Source organism: Rhincodon typus, chromosome 37, assembly GCF_021869965.1.
Source record: "Rhincodon typus isolate 14 chromosome 37, sRhiTyp1.1, whole genome shotgun sequence".
Taxonomy (NCBI): domain Eukaryota; kingdom Metazoa; phylum Chordata; class Chondrichthyes; order Orectolobiformes; family Rhincodontidae; genus Rhincodon; species Rhincodon typus.
Window position 1 is genome coordinate 5280246 of NC_063368.1, and position 26337 is coordinate 5306582.

A 26337-nucleotide genomic window follows, 5' to 3' on the forward strand; every position below is an offset into this window, starting at 1 on the left:
CAATAGGACATTTGTTATAATGTTACTTGGCCTGTGAGAATTCAAGTACATGGTGAGGTTGGAGAAGGTGGGATTATTCTCCTTGGAGCAGAGAAGGATCAGGGGAAATTTAACAGATGTTTAAAATCATGAAGCCCTGTCACAAGTACAGTGGGCCAAATGGCCACCTTCTGTACTGTATTTTCTATAAATTGCCTTGTCAGCTCTTGTAGCCTTGTAACCAATACAACATCTTCAATAAAAGCATTACTGTATGATGTACATCATCGCTAAATTGTATGACTGGTGCACCCCTTTCCTATAGTTGTTTTCCTTATCTTCGCTATTCTGGAGCAGACTATGCACTTACACAGAAGGACAGAAGATTGCGTGAGGCAGACATTGTGCCTTTCAATGGAAAAGGCTGCTGTAGACTGCAGCAGTTCAAGAGGCCGCTTCTCAAGGGCAACTAGAGACAGGCAATAAATGCTGGCCAGCCAACATTGCCCACATCTCACAAATGAATAAAAAAAGAGTCTGTGGGAAGTCGAGCCTCTGTTGGAGCTGTCCCTGCATTAAATCTTAATAAGTTCCTTAAGTATTCTCTCTTTCAGCAAGACATGGATACAGTGGGTCTGACAGAGATTGGCCACTCAGTGAACAGTAGCCAGGTAGGTTGACTGCTTTTTATGATTTAGGCCATTGAAGAGTTTTTCTGTAAAGCAATTCTAGTTTGGATTATACTTAATAAGTGACAAGATTATCAATTTTTTTTACTTCAACTTCTGAATTGAATTGATAAACAACTGATTAAAGTCACTAATATACACAAATACAACTTGTTGTTCTCCTAGAATTTTTCCATCATACAGAAAAGATCAAGTCTCAGCCCTGAAAATTATTTTGTGATGGGGCTGGCTCTTCCACTCCTAAACATGAGCTCAAAAATCTAGCATGATACTCCAGTGCAATACTGACGGAATTGTCACCTTTCAGATGAGATGTTAAACCAAGGGTCCATCTGCCCCCTTGGGCAAACATAAAGAGTCCCAGAGTGTTATTTGAAGAAGAGTGGGACTGTGCTGCCCTGTTGTGTGGCAATTATTTATTCCTCAATTGCCCTCGTTGAAAAACCAGATGATCTAATCATTACCTTGTGCTGTTGTGGGATCTTGCTGTGTACCAAGGATGCATGGCCTATGGCGCACAGGCCACACATGGTCAGCCAGACCATGTTATGTGGTCAATGTCTACTTTACTGATAGATGAATTTATGACTGTGAAATTTTCCAAAATATTGTTGTAGTCCATGTAAGGTTATGCTTTGGCCTAAAGCGTTGGGCACTACCACTGTATGCAAATTTGCTGCCACATTTCCTACATTACAGTAATGATGATTTCTATTTAGAAACTTCTCTGTTCCATCAGTCGGTTCAAGCCATTTCAAGATTGAAATCCACTTTGCAGAATTTTAACCATTCACTTAATCTATGAATATCTTTATGTAATTTTATGCTTCACCTGCACTGCTTGTAAATGCTGCCTGCCTTTGTGTCATTAGCGAACTTCGATGCATGGCTCTTCACACACCATCTTAATCGTGAACAAATGCTGTGAAGAGTTAAGGTTTCAATTATAATCCCACTGGTCACCTTCTGAGTACCTGGCCATTATCCCTACTCTGTGCTGTTGTTCAGTCAGTTTGCTAAGTAGGTCAATCGGTTCCTTCAGGTTCACAAGATTTAAACCAAAATCCTCTTAGAAGTTCATATAAATAACATCCCCTACCTTAGCTCCCTCAACCAAAACATTCAACTAGATTCATCAGGCATCATCTTTACTCAATTAGACTAACTGGTCTTCAATTCCCTGTTCTTTTTTCCCTTGTGCCTTTATTAAATAGCTGAGTGCTATGTGCAAATTTCCAATCTAAATTCTTTCCTGATGGTTGTAATCTCAGTTCTACTGTCATCAGGGACATTGGGTTATACAGTGGAAGTACAGTTTCAGTTCTTTATATTCTCCAACAGGTCTCCATAAATGGCACAAGTGGCATTGATGATATAGAATCAGGTGAGTTTCTTTTATGCTTCTTGCTGAAAGAATGTGATTCTGACTAACATACAACAGATCCAGCTGTTGTTCTCCATGCATTGTGCAGCTGTAAAGCTCTCGAGAAATGGGTTTTGATAGAGTTAGGATTTCTGAAGCGACTGGAGACCAGTACAAGTTTTATGAAAATTAATTTTCCAATGACTGACTGAAATAACCAAGGGACAAAATTTCACATTTTAAGATTTATACTGCAACAAACAAACTAAAATCAACACAGATCAAATGTTACATGACAAGCAACTAGTATATTTAATTAAAGAAAATATATTTTCAGATTAAAACAGTAAAGATAAGATTCACAGCCAGCAGGAAGTGTTGGTTTAGTGCTCATGTCACTGGGCAAGTCATCCAGAATCCCATGCTAATGTTCTTGGAACATGGGTTTGAATTTGTGCATGGGGAGATGATGAAATTTGAATTCAGTAAAATCTGGAATTAAAAATGCCGGCCTAATTGTGATGTAAACCACTGTTGATTTATATAAAAGCCCTTCTGGGGAATGCCCAGCCAGTGACACCTGCATCCCATATATAAATAGGCAATATCTGCAGAAACCCACAACTATGTGCACGCTGATCTGAAAAAGCTTGTGCATGCAATTCCAGAACCAATGTATCATCACGTTAGATTTGCAAAGGTTTTTTTGCATATTGCTGTTTGGATACACAAAGGCTGCACTATGCACATGCACAATATTCAAATGGAGTTTGGCATGGTAGAACGGAAGAAAATGGGGCTGGGGAGTAAGGGTTGATGTTGGGAGTGGGGAGCGATGGGACAGTGGTGATATTACATGGATTGAGGACCGAAGGGAGTGAGCCTCCCCACCCCACTCCCATGACCTCTCTTCCCTCCCCTCCTCTCCTGGGCTACATCCACCAGCTCCCTTCTCTATTCACAGTCATATCCCATTTAAAAACCTAACACGAACCCGTTTAAATGCATATACACCTGCAAATGCAGCCTTAAGGAAAACCACCTTTCACTGTGCACCTGAGGGATTTGTAGCATTCCAGGAATAAGTCCAAAGTGGCCTTTAGCTTTCCAACAGACTCATTTCTTCCCACCATACTGGGTCAAAACTCTGTGTCCTTCAGAAATCATTTAGCCTAAATATTCCAGATCTGATTTTCACCAGCATGGCTTCTTGTTCATGAATCAAACACAATTTTGGGAGATTTCTATCCTCCTCTTCTCATCTGATAACCAACTCTCAAAAGCATCTTGTTTGTTAATACCAGAAGAATAATTCTCTGCTCTTCACAGCAGCATCAGGTTTGCTTCTCCAGACAGCAAGATCTGCTTTTACACTTTCCCTCTGTATCTCAAAAAGCAGGGTTGAAAAATGCCACTTCATATTTCATTTGGTCTCTGTTTGCATTTGCTACCAGAAATCCTGATTTTTATTTTTACATAAATTAAATTTTTTAAAACCTGTTCAAGTCCCAGCTCAGTTGCTTCCATGAACAGGTCCAGACCAGGAATTTCCTATGCACCTCAACACAATAAGTCATCAATTTTCCATCTCAAGGCAAAAGGTTGAAGTGTAAAGTCAAAGTTTCTCCAGTTTGCAATTGGATAGGTCTCATGAAGCTGAGTAATTGAGTAACATTGCTATGTTGGGTTAGAAATTGCTTGTTTTGCTTGCCTCCTTTGGTGTCAAATCCTGGAAAATTACTCTGATATCTCTCCCTTTAACTAATATTATTGGGAAATTCCATTTTTACCCTTGTGGGAGAATCTAAGACCAGAGGGTATAATCTCCGAGTCAGGGGACACCCATTTTAGACCAAGATTAGGAGGGTAATAAATTTAGAATTTTTTTTTTAACTGCAAAGCCTTTTAGAGGCTGGGTTGCTAAATGTATTCAAGGCTGAGATAGACAGTAAGGGAATCAAAGGTTATGAGGGGTAAAATCAGGAAAGTGGAGTTGAGGATTAGCGGATCAGCCATGATCTTATTATATGGTAGAGCCAACTTAGTGGGCTGTATGGCCTACTTCTGCTCCGACATCTTATGATCTGATTACGTGACGGTAAGGTTGAGACACCTGAGGGCAGAGGAATTTACAGGTGTCCATGGAAGAAAAGAGTGGCTGAGACCAATCTGGAACACCAGACCTACAGCTAGTGGTTGTTGGGAGGAGAGAAGACTAATGTAGAAACAGGAGGAGAGCATTTAAATTTGTGTTACCACTCACTTAGATCATGGCAGATCTGTGCCTTAACTGTCTTTATCAGCCTTGGTCCTATATTCCCATAGTACTCTTGCATAACAAAAATCTCTTAATCCCTGTTTTGAAATGAATTATCCTCTCACTCTCAGCATCCTTTTTTGGAGGAAAGAGTTTGAGATTTCCACTATCATTAATATTTCCCAATGTCACCCCGAATGTCTTGGCTGTTAAGGTTCTGCATGCTTATAATAAGTATTGAATATTTCTAGAGCTGAGATTTCTGATTGGCAAGGGAGTCAAAAGTTAAAGGGATGAGACGAAAGAAGAGTTGAGGCCACAATCAGATCAGCCTCGATCTTATCAAACGGTGGAGCAGTCTTGAGGGGCTGAATGGTCTACCTCTGCTTCTAACTCATACCTTTGTATGTAAACCCTCAATAGAGATTTGAGCATATAATCTGAGGAGGTACTGCGTTGTTGGACGTGCTATCTTTCAGTAAAGATGTTAAACTGATATCCCAAATGCCCCCTCATGTGGATTTAACAGATCACAATATTATTTAGAGGGCAAGGAAGATGTCCTTGTGGCCTGGCCATCATTCAAATCTCCGTCGTTATCATCTCTCCAAAACCACACATGATCTGGTATTTATCATGCTGCCTATGAGAGCTGGCGGACTACAAATTCCCTGCAACATTTCTCAACATTACAACAGTGACTACTTTACTTTTCAGAAGTACTCTGGGCTATGAAGTTTTTGGAACATCCTGAGGTCATTCAGTGCGCTATCTCAATGCAGCTTTTTAATAGTTATATTCAATCTGCGTTTTTCCCAAATTTCTATTATTAAACGACAAGAACTTCCCATATCACTTAATCACAATTTTTAATCATTTTTGCACAGTTAATAATTTTTATTCGGCTCCAATGTTACACTTCTTATCCCATTATGTGTTATATGCTATATATGAAGATCTTCATAATAATGTCTTCCTGTGAAAATTCTCTGGGAAGTTGAGTAATATCTTATTGAAAATCTTTTACACCATTTTGTCATCATGTGTTACTTCATATTGGCCATGTTATACAACCAGTATTTACCATTGTAAATTGTCATGTTAATATTTCCCTTTCAGTTTTTTATGTCAACTGTCACAATGTAGTCGTAGACTCTAGCCACAAGATTATTCTGTAGTATAAATATCTGAAGTCTTTGTCCTTCTATTGTTTTAAAGAAACTTTCCTTTAATCAACTAACGACTAGTGATTTAATAGTTATATGTAATGATTATGTTTGTGACACTGTTGTGTGTTGCTTCCAAAATGCAGGTTCACCTTTGGAGCTCCCACGTATCCCTGTTCCAGCCACTATTCCTGCGCCAGTCAGTGAAGTTTCAGTCCCCATTTCATCAGTTTCTGTTAGTATCCAGCAAACACAGACACATTCTACTCTACTGAAAACTCCTGTTGGTGATGGGGTCTCTCTCTCAGTGCCTGAAACCACGGAAGAATTTCCAGATGAGGAGATAATTGGAGAAGAACTGGACACATTGTTGGATTCCATTGGGGAGGCAAATGATTTTCCCATGGTAGGAGGCATTAAAAATGATATTTCCAACTATTGGTTTCATCCTGTTCATGCACTTGTGGCATTAATAATCCTTGGTGCCTCAGGGTGACATCAGGGATGATAGGCCACTCCGATTCCTATCACTTGATTATTGTTGACAGTATGTAAGTAGAGACACCAAGAAAGAATAAGGTTTGGCTCAGCTTTGTTGGCCTTCCCCATGTGATATTAGAGCTAGCATTTCCTGCACTATTCGCACATAATGGTCAGTTAGGATATTGCTGAGATGCAGCAAAAACTCCCTGGATTCAGCAAGCAAAGGGTCATAATTGGCAAGGGGAAATTAAGATATGATCATAGTGAGACCACAGTGTTCTAAATTTGTGATGGTCCATGCATTACATACTAGCCTCATGAAGCTAATTACGTTTCAGGTTAGTAACAAAAATTAATAATAGACCAATGTCAGACTTGTATTACCTGTACACTTCGCCATGTTAAATGTGTAGCAACTTCATTCTTTTGATTATTTGTTGATTAAAATCTAAAACAGGGTGTGTAAGAGTTTTCAATTGAGTGCTGGTTGCTGAATTATGGATAATAGTTAGTAAATACATACATATGTGAAATACTGTTCGCTCCATTTGTGTGAGGTGTTTCCAGCCTAACATCATGTTAAAATAGTGTCACTTAGTTCCACTTGTGTAGTTTGAGTTTTGTGTAAGACGATACAGGTAAAAATTGCATCTGACTGGGTGTTTCTGTAAAATATAGAAAGTGTTAAAAATGCACAGGATCTCTGAAAGAAGGCTGTCACCTTTAGTTGAGGAAAGCCTTTTCTGTTGGATTGGTGGAAACTAAGTGATTATATTTGTCCTTGTGAGCAGGTATTATTAACTCTGTTCAAGGGGGAGGGACAGCAAACCTTTCTAGAGGGAAATATTAAGGTATAGCAGTGGGAGTTCAATAAAAGTATCATAGAAGGAAAATGTGTATTTCACTTACCGATAATACACACAATGCAAACTGTTTGTCCAGCCCATGCATCAAAATCCAAACTAAACATCCGCTAATAAATGAGATTCTGCAATTAGGCAGCACTTTCTGAATAATCCCGAGTGTGCTAATAGTTGTGTGAACAGCTAATTCAAGGTGGTCAGTCAAACCTGTAATGTGGGTCATTTACACTTGCTACAAGCTATACATTTATAAAGAGGCCTATTTTCTGGAAACAAAGGCAATATGTTTCAGCTTTGTGACTTTTTGAATAACTATGCAGATTAGGGGCCCATAGTTCTAAGTTGTTCTCTTCATGGCAAAACTTCAACCAATCAGAATCAATTGACTTGCCAACTGATCAGCCTACCTTTCTCCTGTAATATAAATTGTAATGATCATTTGAACTTTTGAATTCTTACTTTTGTTCTGATCTGTGCAAGGTGAAAAGTTTTGGCAACATGTCCCTCTTTTTAGCAATATCTTCGCCCCCAACTGTCCCCATCTGCCAAGTGAGCAGATACAGAAGAATGTTAAACTTTTTATTCTTTAATTCAGGTGTTTCTAAGAATGTTCGTGATTGATAGGTTTTCATGTTGAGAGCATTAACATTGAGGAGCGCACAAATACAGTTACACAAAAACTTTACCCTGGAAAGAAAAAGATCGGGTTTATTTTCAGATGCTCAATTCTCCCATAATCTGGAGGAAAGTTTTTTTTTGTGAGTGTCCCATCTCTAGGTAACCTCAACATTATGTTTGTGACGGGGCCCCAATATCTCAAAGATAATTATATGATTAGCAGGTGTTCTAGGACTCTGGGGGATATAAAAAATGGTGCCAGCTGGTTGTCTGTGTTCAGAACATTACTCCTTGTTATTATTTAAGCAATTGTCATTGGGGAATGGGGATTACAACATTCAAATTTGCAGATTCATACAAATAGGAAGTATAGTTAACTGCGAAGAAGAGGAACTGACTCTGAGCAACAGTACATTGTCATGGAGTCATACAGTACGGAAACCTTCGATCCAACAAGTCCGTGCCGACTATAATCTCAAACTAAACTAGTCCCATCTGCCTGCTCCTGGCCCATATCCGTCCAAACCTTTCCTATTCATGTACTTATCCAAATGTCTTTTTAAACATTGTAATTGTACCCACATCCACCACTTTCTCAGGAAATCCATTCCACATGCGAACGACCCTCTTGTGTTAAAAATTTACCCCTCATGTCTTTTTTCAATCTTTCTCCTCTAACCTTAAAAATGTGTCCCCTAGTCTTGAAATCCCCCATTCTAGGGAAAAGGCAACTACCATTAACTCTATCTATACCTCTCATTATTTTATAAACTTCATAAGGAGTCCTCTCAACCTCCTATGCTCCTGTTTCAAAAAAAAAAAGTCCCAACCTATTCAGCCTTTCCTTATAACTCAAACCTTCCATAACCGGCAACATCCTGGTAAATCTCTTTTAAACCATCTCCAGCTTAATAATATCTTTTCTATAACAAGGAGACCAGAACTGGACATAATATTGCAGAAGAGACCACATCAATGTCCTGTACAACCTCTACATGACTTCCCAACTCCTATCAATCGAAAATGATGATCTTCAGAAGTCCAGAAATATTAAAAGAAGTTACCAAAAATATGGTCAAAGAAACAGTTTTGAAGAAGGCAGGAAATGGGGATAGAAGGGTTTAGGAAGGACATTTCAGAGAATAGGCCTGGATTATTGAGGATACAGCTGCAAAGCAAGGGGCTGATGCACAAGAGGACACAGTGAGAGGAATATAGAGTTTGAGAGTGGCCTCTGGAGGGATTGAAAGACCAGAATTAGAATTTTAGATGTGGGAGGATAGGCAGATAAGGAGGGTAGGCTGGACTCCAGTGGAAGTTAGGGTTTCCTTATGTCAAGGAAAACCTGACAAATTCATGAAATTGGTAAATTACCCAGGCTTGAGGAAATCATTTGAATTTCCAAAAAATTTTCAAACATGTAACTGAAAAGTTAAAGGTAGAGGTGAGACTTTTCTGACGCTGAGCAGCGTTCCTATCTTTTCCATTGTTTTAATCAACATCCCCTTCCTCTTCTCTGTTACTGTTTGCTTTACTGTGAGTATCTAGAGTCCAGTGCGGATAAATAGACTCTTGATCCTGTATTAAGCACTCTTCATTGATCACAAAAATTCTACAGAACAAGGTAAGCTTGTAAGAACTGGAGGTGCTGGGTAACTGGTGCACAATGCCTGCTTGGTGCAACCAGAGTTTGTGATTGTATTTGAAAGAAAAATGCTCATGAAAAATTTCAATTTGGATGTGGAGACGTCCTGGTGTATTATTTTGTTGCAGAAGCCCTGTGGATTGTATGCTAAAACATACAAGGTTATGGACCAAGTGCTGGAAAATGAGATTAGAATAGTTAGGTGGTGGTTTTTCACTGGTACAGACTCAATGGGCCGAAGGGCCTTTTCCTGTGACTCTATAGAGAGCGGAGTTTGCAGAGGCTAAAGTGGACTTTGTAAAGTCAGACAATTGAGACAGTGAGATTTTTCGCTATGGTTTTCCATTGAATTAATTCCTTTTGAGGTGCAATGACTCATTATAGAGGTTAAAAATTCTCATGCCAACTGTGGTTAGTTCTTGCTTTTGCTGACAGAAGGAAAGCAACCATTTGTTTTTTTTTTCCCATGCCCTGAATTTATTTGCCGAGAAGTTGAAAGCAGTTAAAATCTTGTGCTGTATAAGACAGATCGCAATTTGTCAAGTCTTTTTTGCTTTATTTCACAGACCTCAGTGGCTGGGACTGTTCCGACAAACCTACCCAGTGACATGCCGCGTTTACTTCCCATCTTTCGCACTGGTAGCCCGGTCCTCCCATCTGCCCTGAAGGGGAACATTGGCTCAAAGGTTTCACTCCCATCAGCCTATCCAATGCTTTCTGTCCAGAAGATGGACTCCCTGGATAGCATCGTTCCAAACACAATCGTAAATAGTTTGGATTCCTTGGACCTACTCCCTGCAACGGAATCTCGGCCTGGTAAGGGTTTACCCATCCTTTGTCCCTTTTGTGTAATCTGTGTGTAAACTGAAGGAACATTGACATGCAAGGAGTATAAGGCAGATTCACCAGAATGTTACCAGGACTTCATGGGTTAAATTATGAAGAGCAGTTGGTTCGAGTTGGTTTGTATTTCCTGGTAAATAGAGGTAAGGGGTGTTTTAGGAACATAGGATCAGGAGTAGGCCATTCATCCCCTCGAGCCTGTGCGACCATTCAACGAAATCATGGCAGATCTGGGGCCTAATTCCATATACCTGCCTTTGGCCCATATCCAATAATACCTTAACAAAAAAAAACTACGTCAAATTTAATATGAACAACTGATTCAGCATCCACTGCTATTTGTGAAAGAGAGTTCCAAACATATACTACCTTATATGTGTAGAAGTGCTTCCAAACATCTTTCCTGAGCGGTCTGACCCTAATTCTCAGGCTACACGCCCTAGTTCTAGAATCCCCAAACAGTGGAAATGGTTTATCTTTCTCTACATTGTCTTTCCCTGTTAAAATCTTGAAGACTTTGGTCAAATCATCCCTTAACCTTCTAAGCAGGCCTAATTTGTGTAATCTCTCCTCATAAGTTAACCCCTGAAGTCCAGGTATCATTCTTGTAAACCTATATTGCATTTGCTCCAAGTACAATGTAACTTTCCCAAGGTATGGTGCCCAGATATGCTCACAGTACTCCAAGTGGGGTCTAACCTAGATTTTGCATAAATGCAGCACAGCGTCTACATTCTTATACTCCAGTCCTCTAGAAAGAAAGGCCAACATTCCATTAGCTTTCTTGATTATTTTCTGCACCTGATTGTGAAATTTTAAAATCTACTTACTTGGACCCTCAAGACTCTTTGGACATCCATTATAAGTGGAAGGTTTTATGATTTTGAAAGGAGTTGACCCAAACCAGGCCATCAGAAGGAAAGTTAGAAAGCAGCTCATCACACTAAAACATGGTGGAAAGTGCAGAATTCTGTCCCTCAAGGAGCAGTGGATGCTGGTCAATTAATAGTTCTAAACGAAGATTGATTGACAGTTTTATTTTCTCTAGCCAAGACAAATGGATGGCACTGAATCCAAAATGAACGAGTTCTCGTAAGACTGAACAGGCTTGGTTCTTGCCTTTTGAAAAGGCGGGTGACCTGATGGAAAAGTCTTTACCCAGATTGTGAAGCTCACTCCCATAAGGCATGGCGAAGCTGAACACCATCCATACGTTTAATGCCAAGTTAGATTAAAAACACAAGGGCAAAAGAAAGAGAAGGGTGGGCAGGGAGAAGTCTCCTGGAGGCGTAGCCACTGAGTTTGGAATAGATGTTGGACAGGTTACAGAAGAGACCAGAGTCAAGAAGTTAGATGGCACAAGACGGGATGTTGGATAGAGAAGAAGATGATAGTAAATGTTGTATTAATCACTGGTTGGATTCTGGCTAAAGAATTGTATTCTGTTCTAGGGTGCCATACGTTAGGAAGATTGTCAACAGAGAACTCATTAGAATAGTGCCAGGGCTGTAGAACTTCAGTAATGTGGAGAGATTGCAGAATCTGGGATTGTTCTCCAACAGGTGGAGAAGATTTAAGTGGAGAATTAATAGAGGATAGAAGACCCATCACTGGTCCAGTGGGCAATGACTTCCTTCTGTGCTGCATCGTAACTATCACAGATCTGTTGGAGCAAGTGGTCTGTTTAAACTGAAATATCTGTGATTTGTTATTTGACTTGAGGAAGCGGGAATAAGTCTGATCACTTCTCTAGTTTTAAAAAGTCACTAGAATAGTAACTAAAATATAAAAAATGAATTTTGCTATGCTTCCCTAGCTTCAAGACCAATGACACCAAACAGTAATCAAAGTACCTCCAGCAGCTTTGCACTGGTAAGTGTAAAAAGTTCATGTTCACCTTTCTTTGTAACCAGGTTGATGTTCAGCAAGAAAGGGACTTTGTTTCTGTAAATGTCGTATTCATGGTGAGTTAATCTTCACATGTTTGCATGTCCCACAGCCGCAGTCACCTTGTCTCCTTTCTCTGAAGGGCAGGGATCCAGTTCTGACCTTGGCCCAAGTATTCATGTGCCAAGCCTGAGAATTGAATGGAGAGGGCCAGTACCGACAGCAAAGATCACACCTCACCCATGCTTTGCAGGAAAAGGCACTAGTGTGGCAAAATAGCAATGCAGTGTCCTGAATTGATAATCCTGAGATGTGTTAAATTGAATGGACAGCACTGTGCTGATGAGAGGGTTGTTTAATTCTTTGTGGAAGAAGGAGATCTGGATATTTCCAATATTTTCTCCATTTTTATTTTACACTTACAGTATCTGCAGTTTTTTTTTTGCGTGGGGGTTGTTCAATTTAACTTAAAAATTTTAGATGTTGTCAAATCATTTAGCGTGAACGTTCCCTCTGTTTTTTTTGTCCAGGCCATTAATGTAGAATATGAATAGTTGTGTTCCCAATGCTGACCCCTGCAGAACTCCATTAGTCACTGGCTACTATCCTGAAAAATGCCCCTCTGTCTTCGCCTGTGCCTTCTGCCTGTCAGCCGATCTTCTACCCACACCTGTACCTTTCTCCTAAAACCATGGGCTCTTCTCTACTTTAGCAGCTTCCTGTGCAGCACCTTGTCAACGGCCTTCTGGAAATCCAAATAAATCACGTCTACTGGCTCTCCTTTGCCTGACTTGCTTGTTATCTGTTCAAAGAATTCGAACAGATTTGTCAGGCACGACCTTCCTTCGATGAAACCATGCTGACTCAGCCCTATTTTATCATGCACTTCCATATACTCCGCAATCTTAACTTTCAATAAAGGACTCTCATAACCCAATTTTTCAGCCATGCGTTTACCTCTTTAATTTTGTTGACCCGGTTCTAATTTGCCCATGGCCCAGGTAGCAATCTGGAGATTATTACCTCTTTGATTCCACTTTTAAATGTAGCTCCTAGTTGCCGATATTCCCTCAACAGAATCGCTTTCCTCTTTCAATCTATATTGTTGGTGCCTATATGGACCACAGCAACTGGATCTTTCCCCTCCCACTCTAAGTTCCTCAGCAGCCCAGATGAGAGATCCCGAACCCAGGCACCAGTAGCCAACACAGCTTTCAGAACTCTCAATCCAGGCCACAGAGAACAATATTTATTCAAAAACAGAAGTTGCTGGAAAAGCTCAGCAGGAACTCTGTTTTTTCTTCACAGACGCTGCCAGACCTGCTGAACTTTTCCAGCAACTTCTGTTTTTGTTCCTGATTTACAGCATTCACGGTTCTTTCAATTTTTAGCAGTGTCTGTTCCCCTGACTGTACTATCCCTGATTACAACTACATTTCTCTTTACTCTCCCCCCGTCTTGAATGGCTCCCTGTACCACTGGTCAATTTGCTCATCCTCCCTACAGCGTCACACTCATCCACACAGGGAGCAAGAATCTCAAACCTGTTAGACAAGCTCAAGGGTTGAGACTCTTTCTGTTCTCTCTCCTGGATCCCTCTATCTGCCTCACTGGTGGTCACTCCCTCCTGTCCTTAACCACTAACTGAATTTGAGGTAGTTAATCTAAAGGGTGTGACTGTCTCCTGAAACACAGCATCCGATTTACACTCTCCCCGCCTGATGTGTCACACTGTTCAAAGCTCAGAATCCAGTTTATCAACTCTGAGCTGGAGCTTCTCAAGCAACCATCGCTTGCTTCAGATGTGGTCACTATGAACCACAATGGGGTCCCCAGATCCCACATCAAGCAGGTAAAGCACATTGCCTGGCCCTGCAGCTCTACTTAATTTTTAATTTTATTTTTGGAGATTTCTCACTGTGTTTTCATTGGTATCCTGTAAATATTTACCCTATTTACCTTCAGTGTGAAAGTAACCTACAATAAATAGTCAAATTAGTAGCTAATGAACATATGGCTTTCCTGTGATGTCACTCTCTTTGTGCTGGGTCCCTGATCCTGGGCTTCAATTTATCCCATAAAAAAGCACCACTTCCCCTCACATCAAAATCCCAAGCTGCCTCCATATTCCCTGAACTTCATACTCACTCGATCTGTGTCTCGCTCTCGATGTGATCTCTCCTCCCCAACCATGCACAGCCTCAACTTCTTCGTTCTAACCTCATAAACAGAAGTTCTTCTTCCCTGGAGCTATTTTTATAAATTGTTTCTGCATTTTCTCCAATGCATTCACATCCTCTAATGCATTCACATCCTCCCTTTCATGTGGCGCCCAGAACTGTACACAATACCCAGCTGAAGAGTAACACATTTGTCAAACAGGATTTCACTTTCATAAAACCATGTTGACTTGTTTTAATCTTACTATACTTTTGTAAGTAGTTTGTTTAGAATTCCTCAGTAATAGATCCTGATGCTGTCTGATGACTGATGTTAAATTCACTCGGCTTTAGTTCTATTTTCTCTCTCTCCCTCCCTCCTTTAAATAGTGGAGTTACATTTATTAACTTCCAATCTGCTGGAATCATTCCAGAATCTAGTCAGTAAATTGACGATTTGTGCAGCTGTCTCTTCTGGAACTCTAGGATTAGGAAATCAGGAACAGAGCATGAATCTATGGAGTTCTTTGCCTCAGAGGGCTGTAGAAGCTGGATTGTTAAGTATATTCCAGGCAGAGATAGACAGACTTTTAATCACTATGGAGAAATTGAGGGTTGTGGGGAAAAGGCAGAAGAGTGGAGTTGAGGATGATCAGATCAGCCACGATCTGGTTGAATGGGAGAGACTTGATGAACTGAATGGCCTATTTCTGCTCCCCTGTATTATGGAAATTGGGGGATTTGTCAGATTTTAATCCCTCAAGTTTTCCCAATTTATTTTTCTCTGATAATTAATTACCTAAATTACCTCACTGTTATTAGCCCCCTTGTTACCTTGTATTTCTGGTAACTCTGTTCGGTTGTGAAGACAGTCACAAAATATTCATCAATGTCGATGCCATTTCATCATTCTCAACAATTTCTGCTGTCTCTGCTTTTAAGGGACCAGTGTTTATTTTAGTTATCCCTTTTTAATATAGTTGTGAAACCTTTTACAATCTGTTTTCTCTTTTTTTCGCTAGTTTACTCATGTCCTTTTTTTTCCCCTTGCTATCAGCTTTTTGGTAGCCCTTCACTGGTTTCTAAAACACTTCTATCCTAGATTTACTTTCAGATTCTTTCAGCACTGCAGCCACTTCTTTTAATTGGATACTATCCTTAACCTAGTCGGTACACCACAGAATAATTTCTCAGTGAGTTTGTGTTATAGAATATATTTTGGTCAAACATTTTGAATTGTTTCTTTAAATATTTCCTGCCGTTTATTTACTGCTGAACCTTTTCAGTCGATTTATCTGATTCTCCTTAACCAACTCTCCCCATGCGCCCATGTAATTTGCTTTTTTAAGATTCTTGTTCGCGATTTTTTTTTTTTGTTTATTGGATCTGGCCATTACAGATGAGACCAGCATTTATTACCCATCCCCAATTGCCCAGAGGGCAGTTAAGAGTCACCCACATTGCTGTGGGTCTGGTCAAAAGGGCAGTTCAGGCAGTTTCCCTCCCTGAAGGACATTAGTGAATCAGATGGGGTTTTCTGACAATTGACAATGGATTCACGGTCGTCATTAAACCCTTAATACCAGGTTTTTTGTTGGATTCAGATTCCACCCTCTGCCATGGCAGGATTTGAACCCCAGTCCCTGGAATATTACCCAGGTCTCTGGATTAACAATTTAGTGATAATACACTGATGATAATGATGATAATGCTCAATACTTCATCTAAATAACTTTATTTTTTTGCCGGTTCCACAGTCCATTACTCCAGAAAACTGTTGCGAAAGCATTCTTCAAACTCCTCTTCCAGACTACTAATTTGCTTGGCTCAGTCTATATAAAGATTAAATTCCTCCACATCTGTTGCATGTTACTTTTGTTACAAGCTTCAACTATTTCTTGTTTAATGCTCCCTCCTGCAGTATAACTATAGTTAGAAGTTGAGGCAGTGGTTGAGTTGCTGAAGCTAACCAGACTGAAAGATGGATTTCTGACCTGTGCTGGGTTAGCTGAAGTGAGCTGAAACAACCCTTACAGCTGCTGATCTGGCCTGTCTCCAACAATACAAATAAACCAAGTTTCGACTCCTAACTCCGGAACCTTCACTACCTTATGGAATGCACACTTTTTTGTGGATGTCAGGATCAGAATTTTTTACAATGCTTCACACAGTTTAAACAGTATGGGACATCATTGTTGAAGCACTCATGCAAGTAATGATTGCTGCGTGAGCTATTGGAGACCAACAGACACTCACAGAGACGCAGTCTATCATGTAGGCAGCACTTCAAGGCTGGGGTGGTCGATAATTAACAAGGGTTTTTCTTCTTAAACCAATACAATCATCCATCTAGTAAGATGATATGTACTTTGTTCTGGCCTTGACTACTGCCTCCTCCTCATTTTGTATGGCAGGGTAAGCAATCCAACAGCCTGTCCTCCTTGAGCAGTTCCTCAACATACCTTGGAGTAGTGCGAGGAGACAGTAGGTCGTTCTTGTCATCATCATCGCCACTGACGAAGAACCCACTCAGTGACACACATGACCTGCGCCAGGCTTGCTCCAGCTGCTTCGTTAAAATAGGTAAAGGAACATTGCAGCTAGAATCGGGGACCCAGGTTTGATTCCAGCCTCGGGTGACTGTCTGTGTGGAGTTTGCACATTCTCCCCGTGTCCGCTTGGGCTTCCTCCGGGTGCTCCGGTTTCTTCCCACAGTCCAAAGATGTGCAGGTTAGGGTGGATTGGCCATGCTAAATTGCCATAGTTCCAGGGATATAGAGTCTAGGTGGGTTAGCCAAGCGAAATGCAGGGTTACAGGGATAATGGGTCAATGTGGATTAGATGGGCCGAATGGCCTGTTTCTACACTAGGGATTCTGTGATCTATGATCTGTGAATCCAAACAGCCCCTTGTGGTTGCTGTGCCCAAGGTGGTGAGCTGTCCTCTCGTTGTCGGCTATGGACAGGGTTCACAGGAACTTGAGAATGAGGCGAAGGAATAAAATTCCTCAAGCCTGCTTTGCCATTCGGTAAGATCATGGCAGATGTGATTGTGGCCTTAACTCCACTTTCCTGTTGGCCATCCATTTTATATGTAGCCGTTTGAGCTAAGCAGCTGTCATTTCTTTGGCAGTTTTGAGTGTTTGTCGGTCTTCTGACTACAAGTGAAACCTGTCACAACAAGGAAACCTAAAAGCTCTCTGTGTTTGCCAGGACCATCCATAGCAATGCAACTAATGATAGGGAGATGACCATTTTCCTGGTTGGAAATGAGGGGAAATCTTATAGTAACAAGAAAAGGGAACTCTAGCTAGCTGTGTGACAGAGTGATGAGCTGAAGGTTTCTTTGAAGCTATCAATTTGATGGTGTCATAGAAGAAGGTGGTGATTGGGCAGGTTTTTGGGGATAGTAAGAGGGTGGTTTGACATTGGAGTAGTCCAAAGTCTCCCTTTGAGATTATTAGAGAGTGGTATCAGCCAAGAACTGGCCCAGTCTACATGGGTATGGGAAGTGAGTAGATGGTAATCTGCTTTAAGTCAACTGTCATAGCCAGAAATGGCTGTATTGACCTCAGTACTAGATGTCCATGAGGGATCATCTCTAGATGACACCAGAGGACAAAATCGGCTTTGTGAAAGCAGCAAGAGTGTTAAAATTCAGTGAATAAATTGACTAGGAAGAGTGGTGGGGGAGGGTGGGGGCAGCCAGGAGCCAATCTCCTTAAAAATAATTTGCTTATTCTAGTTTGTCTGCCATGACTCAATGCCCTGGCGTGCTTCTTAAGTGTTTTCTCCTTTTTATGTTTTGCTGTTTCAGGCATTAAAGCATTAGATTATAATTATAACCCTGACCTGGATCACAAGTGTGGAAAAGATATATTGATTGGAAGATTGAAGAGTTCAACAGACACACGGTGGAAGAAAATCAGGCCTCGGCCTACCAAGAATAATTATGGGGGGCCATACTACATTTGTAAAGGTGTGTGGAGTGTATGGTACTTTGTACCACAAATGGGCCAGGTTAAATGAAAGTTCCATAAATATGCAGCGATCACTAATAAATCTAACAGGGAATTCAGGAGAAATGTCTCTATATTCAGCATGTACAACTCACTACCACAAAGAGTGGTTGAAGTGGTTAGTATACGTGGAAAGCTAGAGAAACACATGAGGGAAGGGAAGAAGCTCTTCTTTGGAGTGCACACATACAGAGATTTGCCAAGACAACTGCTGTTAAATGGGGAGGCAATGGCCTAGTTGTATTATTGCTAGACAATTAATCCAGAAACTCAGCTCGTATTCTGGGGACCCGGGTTCAAATCCTGCCATGGTAGATAGTGGAATTTGAATTCAATAAAGAATCTGGAATTAAGGGTGTAATAGTGACCGTGAAACCATTGTCGATTGTCAGAAAAACCCATCTGGTTCACTAAAGTCCTGTAGGGAAGGCAATTGCCATCCTTTCCTAGTGTGACCTACATGTGACTGCCGACCCACAGCAATGTGGTTGACTCTTAACTGCCCCCTGCTCAATTAGGGATGGGCAATAAATGCTGGCCTAGCCAGCGATGCCTACATCCCGTGAGTAAATTTTAAAAAATCAAGTTGGTGGCCGATTACAGGACCTGCCCGATTTCTGTTGTTGTGCGTCGAGGGCACTAATGCTGCCTTTATACCTGGCTGAAAGGTGTGAGATGACCCCCTCTTTGGTTATTTTAATCTCCCTGTTCAGGTGTGTTATGACTCACCTCTTGGACAGGTGGGACTTGAATCTGGATCTTCTGGCCCACAGGTAGGGACACTACCACTGCATCACACGTGCACGAAAAAACTGGGAGTGGGATTCAGCTGGTTTCTTTTAAAAACTTGATGGCACTCAAGCAAGACTCATCTGTATAAACTGGACATGAGGTCAGAGTGTCAGCTGTGGCTCAGTGGATATCTGCTCTACCTCTGAGTCAGAAGATTCAAGTCCCACAAAATCCAAGCTGTGGAGCGTTGGTGACATAGTTGGATTGTCACTAAACAAATAATCCAGAGACCTAGACTTGTGCTCTATGTTCAGGATCCCAGCATGTTGATTGGTATAAATTAAATTCAGTTTCTAAATTCGAAATTGAAAGCTAGTTAATCTTGTCAATGATGATTGTGAAATTGTCATTGATTGTCATAAAAACCATCTGGCCCTTTAGGGAGGGAAATCTGCTGTCCTTAGCTGGTCTGGCATAAAAGTGACTCCAGATTTAAAGTCCAGGTAGGGAAGATTTGAGTTATAAAGAAAGGCAGGATAAACTGGGACTTTTTTCACTGGAGCATAGCAGGTTGAGGGGTGACCTTATAGAAATTTATAAAATCCTGAGGGATATAGATAAGGTTAATGGTAGGTGTCTTTTCCCTAGCATACGGGGTTTCAAGACTAGGGGACACACTTTTACAGTGAAAGGAGAGAGATTTTAAAAAGACACGAGGGGCATGTTTTATACACAGAAGGTAGTTTGTGTGTGGAATCAACTTCCGGAGGAGGTGGATGTTCGCAGGTAAAGGGACGACTGGAAAATGGGAAGCCTTCAAAAAAGAGATAACAAGAGTCCAGAAACAGTATGTTCCTGTTAGGCTGGTAGGTGTAGGGAATGCTGGATGACTAGAGAAATTGAGGTTTTGGTCAAGAAAAGGAAGGAAGGAAGCATCTGTAGATAGCAGAGATTGGGTGAATCCCTAGAAGAGTATAAAGGCAGTAGGAGTATACTTAACCGGGAAATCGGGAGGACAAAAAGGAGGCATAAGATAGCTTTGGCAAATAGGGTTAAGGATAATCCAGAGAGATTTTACAAATACATTAAGGACCAAAGATTAACAAGGGAGAAAATAAGCTGCCTTAATGATCTTTAAGGGGCCCTATGCGTGGAACCGCAGGAAATGGGGGCGATACCAAATGAGAATTTTGCATCAGTGTTTACTGTGGAAAAGGATATGGAAGATAGACAGCATGGGGGAAATAAATAGCGACATCTTGAAAAATATCCCTATCACAGAGGAGGAGATGCTGTACATCTTAAAATGCATAAAGGTAGATAAATCCCCAGGACCTGATCAGGTGTACCCTACAACTTTGTGGGAAGCTAGGAAAGCGATTGTGGGCCTCTTGCTGAGATATTTGTATCATAGTCAGCCACAGGTGAGGTGCTGGAAGACTGGAGGTTGCCTAACGTGGTGCCACTATTTAAGAAAGGTAAGGAAAAGCCAGGGAACTATAGACTAGTGAGCCTGACATCGGTAGTGGGCAAGTTGTTGGAGGGGATCCTGAGGGACAGAATTTACATGTATTTGGAAAGGCAAGGACTGATCAGGGATAGCCAACATGGCTTTGTGCATAGGAAATCACGTCTCACTAACTTGAATGAGTTTTTTGGAGAAGTAACAAAGAGGATTGATGAGGGTAGAGCGGTGGACTTCAGTATGGCATTTGACAAGGTTCCCCATGGTAGACTGGTTAGCAAGGTTAGATCACAATGAATACAGAGAACTAGCCATCTGGATACAGAACTGGCTCAAAGGTAGAAGACAGAGGGTGGTGGTGGAGAGTTGCTTTTCAGACTGGAGGCCTGTGACCTGTGGTGTGCCACAAGGTTCGGTGCTGGGTCCACCTCTTTTCATCATTTATATAAATGATTTGGAAGTGAACATCGGAGGTATGGTTAGTAAGTTTGAAGATGACACTAAAATTGGAGGTGTAGTGGACAGCGAAGAAAGTTACCTTAGAGTACAAGGGGACCTTGATCAGATGGGCCAATGGACTGAGGAGTGGCAGATGGAGTTTAATTTAGATAAATGTGAGGTGCTGTATTTTGGAAAGGCAAATGAGGGCAGGACTTATACATTTAATGGTAACGTCCTGGTGAATGTTGCTGAACAAAGAGCTCTTAGAGTGCAGATTCATAGTTCCTTGAAAGTGCAGTCGCAATTAGACAGCATAGTGAAGAAGGCATTTGGTATGCTTGCTTTTATTGGTCAGTGCATTGATTATGGGAGTTGGGAGGTCATGTTGCGGCTGTACAGGACATTGGTTAGGACACTTTTGCAATACTGTGTGCAGATCTGGTCTCCCTGCTATATGAAGGATGTTGTGAAACTTCAAAGGGTTCAGAAAAAAATTACAAAGATGTTGCTGGGGTTGGAGGGTTGGAGGGTTTGAGCTATAGGGAGAAGCTGAATAGGCTGGGGCTATTTTCCCTGGAGGTTTGGAGGCTGAGGTGTGACCTTATAGAGGAATAGCTAAGGTTTTTTCCCTGGGGTGGGGGAGTCTAAAACTAGAAGGCATAGGTTTAAGGTGAGACCGGTAAGATATAAAAGGGATCTAAGGGGCAACTTTTTCACGCAGAGGGTGGTGAGTGTATGGAATGAGTTGCCAGAGAAGGTGGTGGAGGCTGGTACAATTACAACATTCAAAAGGCATCTGGATGGGTACATGAATAGGAAAGATTTAGAGGGACATGAGCCAAATGCTGGCAAATGGGACTAGATTAATTTAGGATATCTGGTCGGCATGGACGAGTTGGACTGAAAGGTCTGTTTCAATGCTGTACAGCTGTATGATTGTATAAGTGGTAGATGCAGGTACAATTACAATGTTTGAAAGATATTTGGATAATTACGTGAATAGGAAAGATTTGGGGGGATTAGTTTTAGTTTGGGATTATGTTTGGCATGGACTGGTTGGACCGAAGGGTCTGTTTTCTTGCTGTAGAACTTTATGACTCTGAAATGGCCTATCATATCATTAAGTTGTGCAGGATGGTGTCTCAGTGGTTAGCACTCTTAACAGCACTTGGGATCTGAGTTTGATTTCAGCCTTGGGCGACTGTCTGTGTGGAATTTGCACGTTTTCCCGTATTTGTGTGGGTTTCCTCCCAGGTGAAAAATGTGCAGGTTAGGTGGTTTGGTGATTGGTAAAGTTGCCTTGTAATTTCCCGGGATGTGCAGGTTTGGTGGGTTAGTTATGGTAAAAACCCTGTGTGGAGTTATGGATATGGGCTGGGTTTAGGTGGGATGGTCTTTGGAGGGTTGTTGCAGACTCAACAGGCTGAAAGGCCTATTTCTGCACTGTAGGGATTCTATGAATTATACCACACCAGAATGTCAGCACTGGTTCAGAAGACTACCTTCTCATGGATAACAAATGCCACTAATATTCACATCTCATGAAAGATCAATAAAGAAAAATATTTCTGGTACAGTATTGAGTGGGTGCTGGACTGTTAGAGGTGCATCTTTCAGATAAGCTGTTGAACTGGGGCCCCATCTGCTCGCTTAGGTTGTTATGGACCAGACCAGAGCCCCTTCAAAATATATGAAGAAGGTAGCCTAGACCATAACTTTTTCTTATTTGAAATGTAAATATGAAGTGCTGTGCCTCAGGTGCAGTTTGATTTGTCAATCTTCTCAATGTTAAGCAAAACCTAATTTATTCAAACACTATAGTTAAAATGCAGTAAAAGAAGGGGAACTTGGAATATCTTGCAGAGTAATAGATTATTTTACTACTAAACATTAACTGTTCCAATATAGCAACATCCCACAAGCACACCTTTGGCAAAAGGCAAATTCAGAAAACAGATTGGAGAACTGCATTGGAAGCAATCAAGGAGGAAAGAACATCAAAAAATAATTCAGAGAGAGAGAGAACTCCAGCTTTCAGCAGAGAGAGATGTGGCAACTTTTCACTTCTTCAAGACCCCAACAGCAAGTGCTGAAAACTGAAGATCTTTGGTTATGTGGGAATTTGACCAGACCCACTCAGGCTGCTTCTGTTGTTCCAATTTTTTAAAAAAATCCAAGTTTCACAAGTTGTTTATCTTCTCATAGACTGCTCCGTACCTGTCTTCCAATCTCTCTCTAATAGAAACCATGACGCAACACACCTCTTGAAGGCATAGTATTGTCACAAGGCACTATTTTAAAGGAGAGTGCAGTTCCCAGTGCCTGACCAATATCCCTCAACCAACACCAAGAAACAGATGATACAATCCATTATTTCTTTAGGGTTCGCTATGCACAATTTGGATTTTTTGTTTTCTGCGCTACAATCAACAGTGACTGCATTTCAAATATACTTAATTGGTTGTAAAATGCTCTGAGATGTCTTGAGGACATGAAAGGCACTATTTTAAGTGCAAGTCAACTCACAGATGTTTTGCATATGTGTGATATTACTTGGGGAAACTGTGGCCCAGACAGCAGTAAATATTTAAACAACATTTGTGCTCAAGGTTGTCAGATATCAGGTAATTTGTTCTGCTTTCCACAAAAAAGTGTCCTATCAGGGATTAGAGCATAAGTATTTCCTTTGACAAGGCCCCGCATGGCAGGCTAGTCATGAAAGTTAGGTCCAGGGAGAGCTAGCTAATTAGATTCAAAGTTGTCTCGATGGTAGGAAGCAGAGGGTGATGGTTGAAGACTGTTTCTCAACTGAAGGCCTGTGACTAGTGGTGTGCCACAGGGGTCGGTGCTGGGACCTTTGTTATTTGTTATTTACATAGATGATCTGGATATGAATGCGTAAGGCCTGATTTAAGTTTGCGGATGATACAAAATTAGGAGATATCGTTGATGGCAAAGAAGGTTATCAAAAATTTCAGAGCGATCTTGATCAAATGGGGAAGTGGGCTGAGGATTGGCAAATGTAATTCAATACAGGTAAGTGTGAGGTGTTGCACCTTGGAAAGTCAAACCAAGGTAGAACTTATACAGTAAATGGTGAGATCCTCAGGAGTGTTGTGGAACAGAGGGACCTAGAAGCACAAGTACATAGTTATTGAAAGCAGCACCACGAATGGACAGGGTGGTGAAGAAGGCATTTAGCTTTCTGGCCTTCATCGGTTGAGGCATTGAGTTTAGGAGTTGGGATGTTGTGTTACAGTTGTATTAGTGTTTGGTGAGGCCGCACTTGGAGTATTGTGTACAGTTTTGGTCATCCTATTATAGGGAAGACATAGTTAAACTGGAAAGTGTGCAAAGAAGATTTACGAGGATGTTGCCAGGACTAGTAAGCCTGAGTTATAGGGAGAGGTTGACCAGGATAGGACTTTATTCCTTGGAATGAAGGAGAATGAGGGGTGACCTTATTGAGGTGAATAAAATCATGAGGAGCATAGATAGGATGAATGCATATAGTCTTTTTCCCAGGGATGAGAAATTGAAAACTGGAGGGCATAGGTTTAAGGTGAGAGGGGAAAGATTTAAGAAGGACCTGAGGGGCAAATTCTTCACATAGAGAGTGATGCATATATGGAATGAGCTGCCAGAGAAAGTGATTGAGGCAGGTACAATAGCAACATTTAAAAAAAAACATTTGGATAGGTACATGGATGGGAAAAGTTTAGAGGGATATGGACCAAATGCAGGCAATTGGAGCTAGCTGAGTGGGCACCATGGTCGGCATGGACCAGTTTGGGCCAAAAGGCCTGCTTCCATGTTGTATCACTCTATGACGTTTAAGTGCGCACACCACACTTGTCATGTACTGGAGAACTGGGTTGTGCTGCCCCAGAATTAGCATCTTCTGCGAAAGAAGTGGGGACGTGATGACGTAATGGTCATATCACTGGATTAGTAATCCAGAAACCCAGGCTAATGTTGTGGGTACCTGGGTTCGAATCCACCCCTGGCTGATAGAGAAACTTAAATTTCACATTTCTATTGAATTTTTTAAAAACCTAGTCTCATGGTGACCATGTAACCATTGTCTGTTGTTGTAAAGGCCCATCTAGTTCATTAATGTTCTTTAGAGAAGGAAGTCTGCCATCCTTACCCAGTCTGGCCCAGATGTGACTCCAGAGCCACAGCAATGTGGTTTACCATTAATTGCCCTCTGGACAATAATGCTGGCTCAACCAGTGGTGCCCACATCCATGAATGAATAAAAAAAAATCAGCAAGTTGATGGAGAGCAGAGAAAAGGGACCAAGTTTAAAATGCACAGTGAATTCTAATTATAAAGCTGATAACTTTCATTTTGTTTATCCACAGATATCGCGAGTAAAGAAGATTGCAAATATGGGGACCAGTGTACATTTGCTTATTGTCAAGAGGAGATAGATGTTTGGACTTTGGAACGTAAAGGAGCCATAAACCGCGAGCTACTCTTCGATCCACTGGGGGGTGACACGAGAGGCAGCCTCACAGTAGCTAAACTGCTGAAGGAACATCTTGGCTGCTTTATGTTCCTTTGTGAGGTGAGATGGTGTAACAAACGTGGAAGTCCTGCATTGGTAGTGCCTGCATAGATCAGACCTGCAGTTGTCTCCACTTCTTGACACAGCAGCATTAAAATCCTCATCCTTGTCTTCACGGCCTCACCCCTCCCAATTTAACTTACTCCAGCTCTAAAGCTTTCAAGAAATTTGCACTCCTCAAATTCTCGTGCATCCCACATTTCAATCACTCCACCATATGTGGTCATCAGAGCAGGGAAAGAAACCCTGAGGATGTGTCTCCTGTTTCCAAGCCCCACTGCCTCCTTTCCCAAACCCCAGGCAGCTTCTATTGAGGGCTTTTACAACGTGTTTTAGATCCAATAAAATACTGCAGCACAGAAAGATAGCACTCAGTAAGGCTGCGCAGATTATTTTGAAGAGAAATCCAGTCAGTTGTACCACTGCATCCATGCGACCCATTCTTTTTTTAACCTCCAAATATTTCTCCCACTTCCTTTTGAGTGCCTCAACATCAGGGAGGGAGTATGTTCCAAATTCTATCCACTGTTTGTGTCAAAATTTCTTCTCATTATCTCCTCTGGTTCTTTTGCCCATCAAATGAAGTTGAATTTGGGTCCTCTGATAAGGGATCATTTTAGCTGTTGGAAACAGTTTCTACTTATTCTATTTAAGATCTTTGTGATTATATATACCTCTGCCAAACACCACCACCCCCACCCCTCCGGCTTCTTGGCTCTTAAGTGATCAACTTTAGCTTCTCTGTAACCCATCATTCCTGGAGCTATTGCAGTAAATCTCTTCTGACCCATCTATAATCCATATGCTGCCTCAAATCGGAAATCATGGTCAAAATCATTGAAATCTGCTTTATGTAGGTTCAGCAAAACTTCTTCACTTTTGTGCTCAGTGGCTCAATTAATGAATTCCATTGAAAGCTCAGCTTCAGTCCGTCTAGCACCACGTGCGTGCCCCGTCTCCTTAGCCATAGTAGCTGGGCTTTCTGCCACCGGGGCCCTAAGTTCTTGAATTCCTTTCTGAAACCTGTCTGTCCCACTCTATATCTTCTTAAAGATACTGCTTAAAAATCCATTTCTCTGAATGGTCGTCTGTCTTGGTATCTTCAACAGGGTCCGAGTTTCACAATTTTTGTCATGGGTGGGGCTGTTCCTAAGTA

At 41.3% G+C, this 26337-nt stretch overlaps 1 protein-coding gene across 2 annotated transcripts in view; it reads left to right on the forward strand.

Annotated features, from left to right (window-relative positions):
- Positions 1-26337, forward strand: part of zc3h7bb (zinc finger CCCH-type containing 7Bb) — an 81251-nt gene that overhangs the window by 20636 nt on the left and 34278 nt on the right. For both annotated transcript variants that reach the window (XM_048617435.1, XM_048617434.1), the window contains 8 exons: positions 594-650; positions 2010-2052; positions 5601-5860; positions 9630-9879; positions 11723-11778; positions 16367-16535; positions 17769-17930; positions 24976-25181. In XM_048617435.1, coding sequence (XP_048473392.1) covers positions 594-650; positions 2010-2052; positions 5601-5860; positions 9630-9879; positions 11723-11778; positions 16367-16535; positions 17769-17930; positions 24976-25181 — 1203 coding nt within the window. The remainder of the gene's footprint in view (positions 1-593; positions 651-2009; positions 2053-5600; positions 5861-9629; positions 9880-11722; positions 11779-16366; positions 16536-17768; positions 17931-24975; positions 25182-26337) is intronic.